A 16542-nucleotide genomic window follows, 5' to 3' on the forward strand; every position below is an offset into this window, starting at 1 on the left:
TAATGAGTCCTTCACTGGGAGTTCAACTTCTGGTCACTCATCCTCTCAAGAAGAAACTGTTAGTATGTGTTTGTGTGTGTGCATCACTGTGTACTTACACACACAAATACATAGTAGCGGCAGATTTCCTGCTGGTGTTAGCAGGGACAAAAACGATCAGCTATTGACACTCTCAAAAAAAAAAAAAAATCAATGTTTGTCTGTCTACAACACTCCTAACTTTTTTAGGTATTTTTACACAACAGCAGCTTATATGTATGCTACATGAACTACAGCTCTCCATCATTCGAAACCTCAACTTTCTGTATCAGTATCCTATCAGAAACCAAATTTCCCTGACACCCCCTGCTCCCCTTTCGTATCTGGAATCGTTACACTCCCACGCTTTGAGTCTCTTTCCCTGGGCGATGAATAGTTAATGATCTGTGCTGTCACGCCGTATGGCTGCGTAAAAATCACAACCCATGGAGAGAGAGAGACAGAGAGAGGTACACACACACACAAACGTAGACACAAACACCCCTCGCAGCTGGCGTTGCAAGTGAGATGGCCTTGTGGGGAGTGGAGGTTCTCATGCTGTTTTTCCATTGTCCGGATATGATAACCCCAATGCACGGCATGACACACCCACATGCACATGCTCTCTCTGTCTCTCACACACACATGTGCACGCGCACGCACACACATGCGCACACACCGCAAAAGAAATAGTGATTTCAAAGCCACGGTTATCCTTGTGCTAGAAGGTGAGAAGCTATAAATAATGACAAATTGAGGACAGAGGGTCTACTGTCAATGGGGGCAGCCATCGCTCCAGCTGTGCGCTGGGCATTTTCCTTGCAACAGCGCCAGCTCCTCAAGAGGTGGGCACTCATGCAAAGGCCAGAAGAGAGCATGGGGTTGCCAGGTTATCATGTGGCTGCCAGGTGAATACACACTGAAACAAAAACACAGGATACTTCCTGTGTTTTTGTGTCAGTGTGACCAGGGGACCGTAAAAGATTTACTCCACAGGGAGACGTTGTCATAAAGAACCATTTTGTTTGCTGCCTTTTGCACAAAAAAAACTTTTATAAAATGCATTGTTTGCTGGTCAAAAGTTTATTGTAAATGTATCTTACCTGAGCAGCTGAATTCATGCTTCTGTACTTCTGCCACATTAAGTCCTCTGAGCTCAGGAGGGGCAGTGCATTGTGTGAATAAGCCAATTGTAGGCCTCTGCCTGAGCCACTGGGCCAACCACGCCAGGTGACAGTCACAGTTCAGATTGTTCGAGTGGAGACGGCTGTTAAATGAGAGGGGGAAAAAAAAGAAAAGTTGATTGATTGAAGAAGTTTTCCTTTTCTGTCTAAAATACCACAAGCTGAAGACATAAATAGCATAAAACGTGTCTATTCTTTCCTACAACTCATCACATCCAATCCCTGTGGCAAAACACAAATGATACGCTGCACGGATGATTATAAATGACACTTTCTAAAAAAGAGGAACACTAAAGAGGTCTTTTCTAAACCTACTCCAAACACTGCATTCCTGCAGTGCTGTGCCTGTCCAGAATAACTCTTGCCGTGGTGAGGTGGACCTCTGGAGCATGTGTGTTAACTCGCAAATCCATGTGTGCAGACGCATGGTGTGCACACAAACAGAAAAGCCATATAATACTACCCCACTGGGAGCCTAAAATGTCACCGCAAGAGCAGTGGAGTCACGGTCCAGAGTTTCAGCAGGCATAATTGTTTTAATTTGTGCATAATTTCAGATTTAGTAATCACATACAATGCACAATACACAATAGACTTGTGGGGCTATTTGTGTCTATCTGGGCCAGTTGTTGTCTTTAGATGGAGGGAATAATGGCCCCTGGCATTGCTACAGACCCTTCTGTGTTACTCTGTGGTTATGGCTGCCACCCAACATTGACTGGAATGACAGAACCTGTCTACTCCCATTGAAATCACACAGGACTCAGCCCTTTCTCTGCTTTGCCTGTTTGTGTGTGGAATATTGTTTTATTTTTATGGGAAATATCTCCGGATCAGTAGAAAAGTGGTGGGATTTGTGAGACTTACAAAGTCCGTAGTTTGGGCATGTGGTTGAAGCTAGAGACGGGGATGCTGGTGATGTTGTTGTTGTTCAACGTTCTGTGAAAAAGAAAACAAGATTTTAGCATCGGTAAACTTTTTGGAATCAGTTCTCTTTGAAACTCTCCCCGTCTCTCTTTCTTCTCGTGGCCTATCAGGAGTCTAGCACCTTATTCCTCGCAGATGCAGACATTCATGCATGCAAATATGCACAGGCAAGCTCACAGTCATGATCACACCACTTTCATCGAACTCTGGGCATCAGCTGCAGAAAGAGAATCGGGTCATTTCAATCAGCCTAATAACCCTTTGCAATATTTCAACCTGCTACCCCATTTCAACGCAAGCTGTCCTCCTCCCCCCACGAAACCTATAAATACAGACCCTATCAAAACAACCCCCTATCCCTGCTTGTACCACTGTGACAACCCTACGACTATTTCCTCCATGTCATGACAGCAGCTGTCACTTTTTTCAAACCCTTCATACACAAACACACATGCAAAACAGCCTTTCACTATCAAAATAGCAAGCCTGTCAAAGTGCCCTCGTCCCCCTGCCTGAACTGTAAGTCTAAATTGTTTCAGGTGGAGAGCTCTAACAGAGACCGCTTGGACACTTTAGACAAGGGATGATTAATTGAATGTTCAAAAACTGCTAAGCATGGTCACCAATGCATGGAGGATTGAGTGCTAACTTGAATAGGATTCTTTTTTTTTTTTTTTTTGTAAAATGGTAGGAACCCCCAAATGTCAGATGGCCTGCCCAGAAGTGGGTGATGTGTAGATGGAGGTGAAGTGGTGGGCAGGTGGGGGGTGTTAATGTGATCGAAGGGAACACTGCTGTCAACTGTGACTTAATGGAGCTTGGTCTCCATGATGCTGGCCCCCCTCGTGAGGCCCACAGGGGGGTATTTTGGTATAAGCCAGGCCTGTGCTTTGTTAGTTATGCTTATTAGCGAGGCCAAAACAATGTCTTAATTTAACTAAGTGCTTTAATGGAACAATAGAGGGCTGGGTTGGATGAATAGCATCACTTCAGATACTTACAGCACTTCCAAGCCTCTCAGAGCTCTGAAGGCTCCGTCCTCTATGCAGCTGATGTGGTTTTTATCCAGCTGGCTGCAGATCACACACAAGAGAGAGCCTTTGTTACACGAGGCACATACAGTAAACAATCTTTCCGCCTCCCTATAGGCTATTTGTAATCATGGGTACAGTGAGCAGAACACTGATGGATTGTGGTAAATCAATACTGGTTTAGTCATCTCAGCTCTTGTAACCCCAAGAGTAGCACTTCACTAATTGTTTATCTGCATCGATACACCTCATAAATCTACAGTATGTGTCCGTGCGAAGATGCAAATCAGTGTTGCTACAAGACGCCTTTGGGGAGCTCTGTGTGTGTGTGTGTGTGTGTGTGTGTGTGTGTGTGTGTGTGTGTGTGTGTGTGTGAGCGTGTGTGAGGTAGTTAGTCTACTTAATCAGTGTGATGCACAGTCTGCTGGAATTACACATACCGACATGTACATAATGTTTTGCGGTTACCAAAGGCCATTAACCCGACTGGATAAATATTGGAAAATGTTCATTTACAGTAGCTTGTAATATAATAATTTATTCTGTATAATCTTGCTTGACTCTTCATTGACTTGCCATAACTGCAATGTTAGAATCATGTTAATAACTAATTAACCAGTTATTTTTATACTTCCTTAAGCGACTTTTAATCACTTAACTGTTTCCATGTATTTTTCAGTTTGTAAATGTGGTTACTTTCAGATGTTGCTAGACTTTTTGGTTGCATTCATCATAACCTCATAACTTTTTTAAAGCTTCTATAGACCAATCCTTATTTAATAACGAAGATAACTGTACATTGCAGGGCAGAGCACATTTACCCTGGAAAGAGTGAGGTACTCACAGGTTTTTGATGTCTGTAGCTCCCCTGAAAGCTTTTCTGGGAATGGACTGGATGTAGTTCTCGCTCAGATCTCTGCAGACACAATAAGAAGGCATCGGTTAGAGACAATCCATCCTCGATTATCGCTTTGGTTTGGTCTTTTTTTACTTTGAGAGGATGTGTGTCCAATATAACTCAATTTCGGAAGCAATGTTAACATGTTCCAGCAATTTCCTCTGTGAACCTTTCACTTCTAGTGTTTAAGCATGCTTTGCTAGCAGCAGGAATCAAACTCTATTCAGTGTAGCTCTTTCTTTTAACACACTCAATGGTGCAGAACAGGAACGCTATGGGCATTTTTTTCCCCTTCTGCCAACACCCTTAGGTCTGATACTGCATGGCCAACTCATTCATAATGAAGATGTTATTTTTTTTGTTGTTGGCTGTATTATTCAATGTTCACTCAGGCTATAATTTGTTCACTGTGCCCTGACCATGCACTGGTGTGAGGCACCGGTTCACAGACAGCTGGGCAGCGACCAATGAGATGTTGGTGGTGTTCCCGCAGTAGCACAAAGAGCATTATTTTCCCATATAATATTTGGTGTGTGTGTGAGTGTGTGTGTGTGATAATCGACCCGAACAGAGAGAAAAGCAGTATTTGAAGCACAAGACCTATTTTAATTGTCACAGTATTTTGCCTATTGTTTAAATTGTGAGCTAACCTGACTCAGAAAGCATGTAACCATCTTCTGTACATACTCTACTCAGGGAAACTCTTGGCTGATACCAGAGAGGCTCCTGCCTCATGCAAGGAAGGCTCCCACAGCCCGGACAGATGTAAACAGAGCACTTATGGTCACCCACAGAAGGGCTAAGGCACAACACCAGAATCAGACTTTGATGACTCCTGCTTAGTTAATGTTCATGCGCACCACAGCATGCAGTCCTCTGATGCACACAACAAATATCCACGCTAAAACCCCCATGGGGTAATGCTAAAATGAGTTCCCAAGACACACAGTCTCACATAGTGTCCCCACTGGGTGATGCTTTCCAGAATGTTCCCGGGAATGAATATCGCACAGACATTGTTTCGGCAGGATACAAAAGAGGGGAGTAAAACGCATTACAGCGGTTGTGTTGCTCAATCCATCTAATGAATGGGTGGTTGTTTCTTTACGGTACAGCAAAAATTAAAAGAGTACTATGCAGGCCACTGCAAATACACCACAATTAAAATGGAATTTGTGTGTTTGATTCCATGGCATAAAATATTGAGGTCAGATTGAATTGTGGCAGTCTACTCTGACTTGTAGGGTCTTGCCCCGTGTTTACAGTCTTGTTCCATTAAAAGACGGCATTACAATGATGTTGCATGGGAATGACCGTGTTAGGGGCACTTTTATTTAGCGGATAAGGGAACAAGTAAGCAGCCCTTTATATGGCTGCTATTCTGAACACACAAAAACCTGACGAGCACGTACAGATGTGCAAATGAAACACACACGTCGCTGGCTCGCGTTCAGACAGAACATAAATATTCCATCTAGTGGCACATTCTAATTTTATCCTGTGAGGTTTCTGAGTTACATTTTCTCGGAAGATCTGCATAACATCTGCTTTCATTGAGATATAGGGCATCACAGTTAGCAGGCAATTTAGGCAATTACACAACAATAATCTAGCTATTCTGTCAGTCTGCCATATTTTGCAGGATCATATCCCAAACACCAAACCGGCTTCGTGTCTCCTAACTAGCAAACATGAGAGCCAGAACGGTTGTGCTCCCTCCAGCTCCTTTGTTGTTCTCTTGGCAAAACAGCATGAGTGAAGAAATGAAAGCTGAGTCAGTCTGGCACCCGGGCTGAATTGGTGCCGCTTATCAAAGGAGGTCTACCTGGACCTGAACTCTAATTACTAATTAGTCCCCTCACCTTCTCTTCACCTTTCTACAACAAAAGAAAACCACCAACACACAAAAGATGTCTCTTTTGTGATCTTCTGCATACATTTGGTTAATGACTTCTTGCCCCTGGACATATGAGGATATCTTTTCTCTGTGTGGTGGTTGTATGTGTGTGTTCACTCCCAGGCTCCAATGGGAAATTTCAACAAATTGCTGTGCTCAGGCGGCATTAAATGCCGGAGGCAGTAGGTGCTGGGAGAGGAAGAAAGACATAAATATGGGGACAGGCATGAGAAAAGGATGGAAAGCTCTGATGATATGAGGACAATCCCATTTTTGTAAGTAGTAAAATGATAGCTCTAGGGTGAACTCGTCAATCCTGCTAGCATGCTAAAACACAATTGGTTAGAGTGATCTATAGACTACCAATTATGGTGCTGTTTGACTGGATTTGGTGCTGAGGTCGTGGGAGGTCACTTAAAAAATATAAGTCTATTCTGGGACAATGTGCACCCCCCCCCTCAAAAAAACCCATGACAACTATAAATGATGCTATCTATACTGCCAGAAAATCTCATTTACTTATACTGCTTTTGTCCCTTTGCATGTTTCTTTCTCTCCCTTTGTCACATCAAACACAATAATCACAGTGGTCATGGTTTGGAGTCTGAAGTCTTCTGTATTCTATAAGGATTTATCGACGGGTTAAACTCCTACAGGAGCCAGAACAATATTAAATTTAGCAACTCGACATTTCTGCATTTACACATTCCTAAAATGGCAAACAGGACATTTCTGTGGGAGACCATACTGTATTTTACATAGTCTGTGGTTGCCCCTCACTGGTATTTTCTAAGCTTGGCTCCAACTGTGTTGCTGCTGAGAACTTTGACATCTCTGATTAGTTGATTTCAGTCGAGCTGATTTCAGGGAAGCACTGATCCATTCAAAAACAGACATGATTATATGACAACAGTCACCACAAATAGAGATAATGGTCACCATGGTGTTTGACACAAAATCTAGCGACAGTAAATCTAATGTTAAAGCCTTTTAGCAAATACCACGACAGTGCATCACTTGTGCAGCAGCCCAGAGATAGTTCAGAAATCATCTTGGCAAAGGAACCACTTCCATCTTCTTTGTGCCTTGTTTCTTCATGAAATCATCTTGGATTTGAGTGTCTGGCCAGCGCATATGTTTTAAAATGTGTGTACTGCATCAGACTTATCTAACCTCAGAGTCAGATAGTGGATTGCAGGAGCAGATAAAGTCAGGAGACGAAGGAGAAGCGGTTATAACCTCCGGGCTTCATGACACTCGCAGAGCTCTGCTCGGGGTAGAAGAAACCACCAGAGCTTTGCAGCAGTCGCCACTGCCCAGACTCCTTCCATGCACTCATTACAATGCGTTGAAGAATATCCCGAGGCAGTCCCTCAGCCTCTACTCCAAGGCTGAGGGACTTGCTGCAATAATGTTAGACCTACAACTTTTTCTTTCCTTATTTCCTGCACGCAGCATGCCTTTTTTTCATCATAGGTGTGCGATCCAACGCTTGAGTGAACAAGAGTGAGTGTTCAAAAGAGCCAAGACCTGGTATACATTTACCTTAATGCACTACATACCATGCAAGTGGGCAGTTAGTTCATTAATGTACCCCTGGCTCTTTCTGGGTGACGTTGCTCACAGTTCATTCCCATTGTTGCCGTAATGATGCGGTAACACACATGTTTTCAGGTGTGTCTTCGCTGTATGAACTACAGTCTCTAATATACTGCGGTCAAGCTTTTTAAGGTTTCACTTATTCAGGACCTCAAACAATCTTATTGTTTAATCAGTGTAAATTGCTCTGATAATAAACGTAGCTACTGATATGCTGGTTTACAAGAATCCCCGCAGAGTCTATATCTGAAATAATTAGCTATGTTATCAGACATAGCTCAAGGCGCCTGGTCTGAAGATTAGCTCCACGCTGAAGGTAATGTCTGGTTCCTGTCTGATTCACATCATTAACCTCTGATCTCTATCTCAGTACACTACACTAACACTGTACATACCTTCATGATACACATACCTACTATGGTTTCATGTTAATATACGGATCAAAACGCCAGCGTAAAGACACGCTGTGACCCTTTTAATTCTTTAATCATTGTTTGTGACGGCAAAATGAATATCTAGGGATGCTGAAGCAGTTCAGCCACTTAATTAAAAACAAAGTATAACGTTTCAGGCATTTCAGCTTTTGCATTTAAATTTTTTGACTAAAACTCAAGGAAGCTACATGTTCACATGGTAGCAACTTGATGATCACAAGGTAGTCGGATTTATTTCATCTATTTTGCTCTATATGGGATCATGAAAGCTTCTTTGAGCTGATCCCTTGTCATGTTTGATTTGGCAGAGTTTTACACTGGATGCTCTTGCTGACACAACCCAAAAGGGAATTAGTGTCTCTGTCTGGAATGGAAGCAGAAACCTTTTGCTTGCTAAGCCAGTGCGTTAACCACTACACTACAGAGGCACCGCCCTGTAGGGGACCATAATTACCCAAATGAACATTATGCTGTATTAAAGGTAGCTTTTTAAACCAATAACTCACCAAGAGAGTGTTGCACTAAATCAATTGCGAAGTAGTGTTATATCTCATAAACTTCTATTAAGTTGAGCCTCTTTCAGAAATCCCTGAAGTTTCCCTCTTATGATCATGATGAGGAAGAAAGCAAGTTTAAGGCACATCTGCATTGGCTTCACTTTTAAGGCAGTCCAGCTTTTATACACATTTCGTGGCTGACACCTGCAAAGCTTCAGGATATTTGGTGTGGGCGTAATTTATATCTCGTAATGACCTTTATACACATAGACATATTTGCACATGAGCTTACATGTGAAAACAAATAACTGCCTCTGTCATACACGAAAGATTTCTTAGTTTCCGACTTTGTGCCTCCACATTTGGCTGTCAAAAGCTTTGATACATGGGAGGATAAATCCTATTTATGATATGTTAGTTTTAAAGCTTTTCCTTAGGAGAAATTTCAACTGCCTTTTAAGAAGATGTGTGCACTCTGTCGACTTCATTGATGCCTTCTACAGCTGCTGGTCACTATTAACACTTTACTTTTCTGTATACTTTTTCTTAAACATTCTCAAGGTGAACTCAGGTTGTTTTTGAAAGAGATATTCTCAAAAATATGCAATGAAATAAATACATCTTATTTGTTTGTTTGCTTTTCACTGCTGCATAACTTGGGGAAAACCAGCTATTTTCGAAACGCTGTCACATGTATGAAAGTGTGGGTAAATGTAGACCACTTCCCATCAAGAGATGAGATTTGTTTGGGTGATAGCTCTTTTAAATTTCAAAAGCAAAGAAAATCACTTAAATGCACTGGATAGAAATCTTTTTTTTCACAGGGCAGCAACTCAGTAATGCAGAAAGGGATGAAGATTTCCTGTTGCTGCTTCACAGCCGTTCACCCTTATTTCATCACTCTCTCTTCAGTCCACCTCTTCCTGCATTGTTCTTTTACAAAGAGTTATACAGTCAAGCTACGAAAACATTTCAACCTATTTTAAAAATATCACAGTCAATGAAAAGAAGCTCCTGATCCATTTATTACTAATTAAATTTTATGGCGATTATAAATAGAGTATCTCTCTAAAAGACTTCCCTCTATGGTCCCTGTGTAAGTGCATTTATTTTAGGCCGGGTGTTTGTTTTCTCAAGAGCTCGACTAGATTACATGATAAGAAAATGTTTACCCTTGCCAAATGCTCTTAATTTTATTCTACCATTTAAAGAGGGAGAAAAAGACAGAAAGACAGAGGGGGAATGTGTCTGATTACTTACTCATTAAGAGAGTTAATGAGGTGTGTGAGAGCTGTTAAAAGAATGGCAGTGTGCTGCCACTAAATGCTAACTACTTTCTTCCTCCCTGCATGGTAAAAACCCACAAGTAGACACACATATAAACAGCCACATAAACAAACTGTGGGCCTTCAAAAAGAAGTCATTGCACGTGGAAATGTACCAACAAATGAGTCAAGATACAACTGCAAATAGAGAGCAATGCTTTCAGATAGAGAAACTAAGCCAAACATACACAAACTGTTTATGTCTACATATCATTTATTCCTCTGTCAAGGGCATAATTACCTAAATGTTTATTAGCAATCAAAGTGAAGGCCTGGGATTCAAAAAGGAAATTTTGCAGGTGACTTTAATGTCGATACTCTTTTTTTGGACCAGAGACTTAACCTGGTAAAATCCCAGGAACAACACAAGGAAGTGGCAGGCAAGCCACAAAAGGTGACTATGATTTTAAAAAGTTTAATTAAAAGAAAAAGAACCTTGAAGTTTGAAAGGGTTACATTTTGACAGTTATCAGCACTCAGAGGCCATAACACACAAAAATAAAGCAAAATATAAGAAAGGTAATTCTGAAGAGTCATGAGTCTATTTTGAGCTTAACAAACATGCCTTGTGTGTTGAAGACATAAACAAAAACTTTAATGTGCTGACACGCTTTGTGTACTGTATGTGTAGACAGGTCTTTGGTTGAGCTGAAAGAGAACAAAAATGAGTGAAGGTGTATGTGTGTGGGGGGATAACATAAAGACAATGAGGTGAGAAAGCACATAGATCGAGTCTGCAAGGCCTTTGGACCCTCGCCAAAAACACAGGCATGAACATGTGAATTTGTGTGGCCCGGAGAGAGTGACTGAGAGTGACTGAGTGTTCCTGTGTGCGGCCAAGACTGTCTCTGCCTTCCTTCTCACCCTCACGCCCTCCCCCAATCCTGCTCTCTCCACACCTTCACGTCTTGCTTCCCTTCCGGCTAAAATAAATGATAAACATGCCTCTTAGCCGTGCCTCCCTTCACTTTCTCCCTGCTGTCTGACCTCAGTGTTTCGTGCCTCCGCAAAGGAGTAAGTGCAATCTGGACGAGCGAGCCAGACACCACCACTATCATCATCATCGTGATTACCATTATCATCTGCAGGTCAAAACACCGTCTTAACGTCTTAAAATCTTTCATTCATGCTCACACAAATTATCATGCACACGCGCACAGATGTGGTACACTAGCATGCTCGGTGTGTAAGGTGCCTCTCTCATCCCTTTGTGGTGGAGAAAGGAGGAGAGAGCTTAGTGGGAGGAGGACTGGTAAGCAGCGACGGAAAAATCGCTTCTTTTACAAAGAGAAGAATAACGAGGCTGCTTTAGGAATACTCTTACACAAAAACCCAAGAGAGAAAGTCTTGCTTCCCTACTCTTTTTCTCTCTTCTTGGACTAAATATAGGCCATACAAAGAATCACAATGAAAAACAAATACTGGACTAATACTGAATGCAGCACATTTCAGTGGCATCTGTTTGTCTTTGTTGTCTTTGTTTTACTTTGAAAGCTAATGTCAACTAAAACTAGTACAAACAGGCAGGGAAAATAATTGATTGGAGCTACGTATCACTTCCCCCTTTCCTCCGCAGTGTCACTTTCTCTATTTATTTATATGGACTGCAGGAAATATGTCATTGAGCAGCATTATCTCATTTCCAGCAGGCCAGTTGGACTGTCATAGCAGCCTTCTTGTTTATAACTTTAACCCTCTAAAGTCTTGCACTTCTGCACATGCTGAAAGAGGGGAAAGGGAGGCCATTGTGGACGCATCTGGGGAGAGTTTATGATTTATTCTGATGCTGAAAAATAGAGCTAGCCTAACACGCTCTGTCTCTCTCCTTCCCCTCACTCTCACAACACACACACATAGACACACTTCCTCAAACTGTCTCTTTTCGATGGGACCTAAAGGGGATTTCATGGATGGACTCCGCTCTAATCATCTGCAGCTCACCAACCAATGAGAAACACACAGCGCTCCCAGACTGGAAAACTCAACAACCACCAAGAGAAAACACAATGTCAGTGGAACTTATCAAGTCCACATGATGGCTGACACACACACACTGAGACTCAAGACAGAGCTAGTTTAACTGTTATCCACATCTCTTCTTTCACTGTAAATGATTCATGATGTCTGTGTGTATTTGCAGGCTTAAAAGTCCCATATGACCGCACACATGTGGCTGCGTGCTCTGCTGCCACCCATGAAGCAAGTTAAAGGGTTTCTATAGCAAGAACGAGGGAGAAAATCTATACTTGGTCAGAGCTCTAGATTCACCCTAATTTCCCCCTACCATTATGTCTGCTTGAGTTTCTGAGTGTGTCCAAGCCTTTCATTGGCAGTCAGGCTGAATGATGGAGCAGGGCTGAGCAGCATCGATCATGACAAACGCTTACAGGCACTATCAACAGACAGCGGGGTGTACGATAGCGATGCTTTGCACAGGGGCACAGCCAAGCCCTGTCTCCATCCATCATGCTGTCTACCTGCTGGAGAACAATGTGAGAAGAAAAGAGGAAAAGCCAGGAGGGTGAGGTAGAACCACCTCTCAACAGGTCCATTATCACTCCTATTACCTATCTGTGCATTAGCCAGCGGGCTCGCTCCAAGCCAGAAATAATCATCTCCATCTCTCAGAATAGCCTGGAAATCATTTTACTAGATTGGACTAATGTTTTACACAGAGCCAGGGTGGGAGAAAAAGGGAAGGAGACAGCCATTTAGAAAAACAACAAAGTCAATCCGGTTGGCCGGTCTCACTCTCCCTTTATCACACACACACAAGCCTGTGCGCGCACACATACTGTGTGGTCTTGCTAAACTAGTTAAAGATGCCTCTTTGTGGATGGCTGGCTACCTAGAAAGTGGAAAACTGATCCCGAAGATCGGATGACAGCTTTTCCTGGAAACGCTGGTCTGAGGTCAGTGTTATTGAGCCACTGTGATGACAGATCCACCGCACCTAACCACAGGCAGCTGATACCAGATCAGAGGACTGTCACAAAGATACACATTCAGGAGCTATTTCAATCAACACAAAAACAGCAAGCTTCGAGAGGTCTAATTGACTCCATGCAAAGACGATAACATTTTCGGAAGACTGAGAATAGAAAAAAAAGCATGAACCAGAGGAGAGTAGATTTGATGAATGCTGACCAAACTGAACCCCTGCATAAATCACCTCTTCGTTTCCTCTGGATTTCTCTAAAGAACTTGTATACACCCTCGTCTATTCTCTAGAGTGACTGAAATCGAGAGTGAGATCTCCCAGTCATTACTTTAAGCATTTACAGTTGCCATCACACATGGAAAGTATCGCAAAAGGAGACGAGAGGACTAAGCCAGAGGGAAGGTGAGCAGAGTAGCTACCTTTACGTTGTGCTTGTTCTCCCTCCAAATCCCTCTGAAAGCTCAACTTAAAAACAGCCCAAAGGTACATGCCTAGATATACAAAGTCAAGGACGCAGAGTCTAAACAGACTTCATTAAAATGGAAACCTGCACGCTGTACATTTAACCCATCTCGCTACTTAATGGCTACACAGTTACTTCTCTAAACTTTTAATCATTTTAAATATATTTGTATTACTTATTTAAATGGTTACATTTCGCAGGTGTGCACTGACTTAAATATAACCCATGCCGTTAAATACACATTATGATGTTGAGGGGAACAACAGGCACTGAGTGGGAGGCGGTTGTTCCATAACACAGAGGAGAGGAGAAGTGATGGAACAATAAAGACTGCAGACTCTGGCTCACCGTGATGTATGAGACAGGTGCATTGTGGCTGACATCAAGTCAACAGTTCTACCTGGGCATGCTGTATATCACCTTATCTTTAAGAGGACACACTCACATGCACACAAACACACACTCCAAGGCATACACATGTACGGTGCTTTGACTTCCATACACAAAATATCCTAAGGCAGCAAGAGAGCAATGTAATCAGCAGTAAGTCAGGGGTCTCATCCTGATGTTTCTGCACCGAGTAATCCACAAAGCACACAACATAGGCACTCGGGGTTTGCCAAAGGCAAGATCACCAAGTGTACACAACACATTTTCACAAATTTAAGGTGGAATCAGAGTCGTGCATGGTAATATTCATGGTAATAAGTTCGTCCAGTGTAGAGTTGTTGTTAGAATTATTACAGGCGTTCTAATGTCCTAACATCAGGCTTGCATCTTGATAATGATGACTTCATTCAGAGATGCCCACGATAAAGGTTTTCTTACTAAAGTATAGTTCTTACTACTGAAAGATGTTTGCCAATAAAAAGGAAAAACTGAGGATTTCTTTTATTTAATGTTTCCACAGTCATCAGTCTCTAGCAGCATCAGAAATTTGGATGAGAAAAATAAAAAGCTCTCAGTGCAGCAGCCATGGTTTGTTACATATCTGAGGAGTAAAATGGGTATGGCAAGGCCTACTCAAGACAATCTATAGGCCCACTCTGTGTGTAGACATCGTTTCTGTTTGCTTTTCTGACTAGAAAAAACCCAGAAACAAAACTTTTCAAACATCTAGAGGCAAAAGCATACACTTATTCTCCTAATTTACCCTAACGATGAAGTAATACAGCACAGATGCCCAGAATAAGTACACTGGATACATATAACACAATAACACCTGGGTGAGTTTCAGGTCAGAGCTACTCAGGGACTTTCCATCTCCTTCTGCTCAGACTGCACTGCCTGTCCCAGATATCTTATTACATAAGTAAAAAGCTAAAGGTTAACCACTGGTCAGCTAGCACTGTTTCTGTGTATGTGTGTGTGTATGAAGAGATCTGAGGAGGCGATATTTCCATTCTATGACACACGTGTGTGTGTGTGTGTGTGTGTGTGTGTGTGTAGGGGTGTGTGTGTGTGTGTGTGTGTGTCAGGGGTCAGCAGAGGTATTCATAGAGGTATGAATAAATAACTGCAGGTTCTCTGAGACTATGGAAATCTTTCATGAATATAACATGAGGCAGTCAGGACCCCAAATGGCTGTAGTCACAAATCAGCAATGCACACACACAGATGCACAAAGTCTATCAAACTAAATGTAAAATATATGTGATGTTGTTTTTTCTTTCTCTTTTGATTCAGCTTTCAACTTCACAGCTTCTTCTGTGTCTTTTGAATTATACTGATCCTTGAGGTGATTTTGTTCAATTAACAGTTTGTTTTGATGTCCGTTTGAATTCATGCTGACCTTTTTTTTCTTGGGCTCATAAGGGGTTTTGCAAACACCCTTTGGAAAGCTGGGATTAAAACTGCAGTCAGAGTGCCTCAAAGCCTCTGGGCTTTCATTTTCATTTCTATCAGTGTTCTTCATTAACTTCACCGCATAAAGAAAGTCATTCCACAAGAGCTAACGGCCCAATACTTTGCAGATTCAATTTTGCTCAGGCAGCAACTCAAAACCCACATCTGGTGAGTGTGTTTGTAATCCTTGTGTTGGGATGGGTTCGCAGTCCAAACTAAAGGTGCGAGGCCAGAAACCGCAGAGGTGCTGGTTGCTAGGAGACAAAAAGGTACCCAGCTGGAATTGTGACTAAGCCTTGAGAGTAGTGTGTGTGTGTGTGTGTGTGTGTGTGTGTGTGTGTGTGTGTGTGTGTGTGTGTGTGTGTGTTTTCTGCTTGTAAGAGCATGGCTGGGGATGGCAGTGGAAGGGGCGGACAATGCAAATGGTCCCAGCTGTGCTGCAGTGGGTGGGAGTCGTCCTGAGAGAAAGAGCTAAACAATGGACATCGCAGACTCCTCTGGATGTTTACCCTGTCTTCCACACTCCTTCAGAATACCCTCATCCTCCCACACTGACAGCCCACATACAGCGTAGACAACTGAGTGAGTGAGTGAAGCAAACTTTGCAACCAGACAGTGACAGACAAAGACAACAATTCGAGCTTGTGAATAGGATCATTTCCTATGAATTGTTCGACATGTTTTCAAAAGAATTATGGCACATGTTAATGTGAATCGTTTCGGTGGATCTAAAGTTATTCCAAGTGAGGTTTTTAGATTGACCAGAGCACCACCGTAACTGAAAAACACATCGCTCTTGCTGTCTGACAGCCTACCTGCCTCTTTTATTCATTTGGTATGTGATATTCCCTGCTTGGATTTCTTAAAATATTTTCGAACCATCGCATATGGCCTTGAGGTGTGTTCATTAATGAGTGACCGGCCTGGAGCTGCAGATGTGATCTGCAATGCTCAGGAGATAAAGATGAGGCCAGACTCTGCTTTCAGGATTAATGAACCTTTGCAGAGGTGCAGCTGTAGGCATGGGCTATTACCACAGGGGCCAAACGTGCACTCCAGCACGCAGACATACTCACAAAATATATCTCCAAAATGAAAAAAAAAACCCCAAAAAAACAAACAAAAAACCCCACAATAATTTTTCCTTTTTCTTACAGTGTCAAACACAATGGAGGCTAAAGCACATCCGTCATCAACCCCAAACATTAGCATAAAGACTGATTACTCCCCAGGGCTGAGAGTCATCTGCTGAAGTAATGAAGGCATGCCAGTACAGTTAGCAAGCTGTCACTAGCCAGATGAGGCCAATACCTTCAGATAAATTACTGAAACAATGACAGTGATGATGGATAAGTGGGAATACAGTGGCGTTTTGTTCCATATGTGTGAGTACTGAATCAAGTCCATTTGCTCTAGCTGAACTAACATGCCACTGTGCTTGCTTGTGTAATCATGTCTTTGGCAGCCTGTGTTTTTGTGTGTT

General features: G+C 42.4%; 1 protein-coding gene across 4 annotated transcripts in view; it reads right to left on the reverse strand.

The window, feature by feature from the left end:
* slit1a (slit homolog 1a (Drosophila)) overlaps positions 1-16542 on the reverse strand; it is an 83008-nt gene that overhangs the window by 31724 nt on the left and 34742 nt on the right. For all 4 annotated transcript variants that reach the window (XM_085477745.1, XM_085477744.1, XM_085477743.1 and 1 more), the window contains exons 5-8: positions 4005-4076; positions 3131-3202; positions 2070-2141; positions 1122-1285 (exon numbers count right to left, since the gene is read on the reverse strand). In XM_085477745.1, the coding sequence (XP_085333871.1) occupies positions 1122-1285; positions 2070-2141; positions 3131-3202; positions 4005-4076 (380 nt within the window). The remainder of the gene's footprint in view (positions 1-1121; positions 1286-2069; positions 2142-3130; positions 3203-4004; positions 4077-16542) is intronic.

The sequence above is a fragment of the Copadichromis virginalis genome, linkage group LG13, assembly GCF_057382275.1.
Source record: "Copadichromis virginalis isolate Kocher_CV1m ecotype Utaka linkage group LG13, C_Virginalis_male_GT1.1, whole genome shotgun sequence".
Classification (NCBI taxonomy): Eukaryota; Metazoa; Chordata; class Actinopteri; order Cichliformes; family Cichlidae; genus Copadichromis; species Copadichromis virginalis.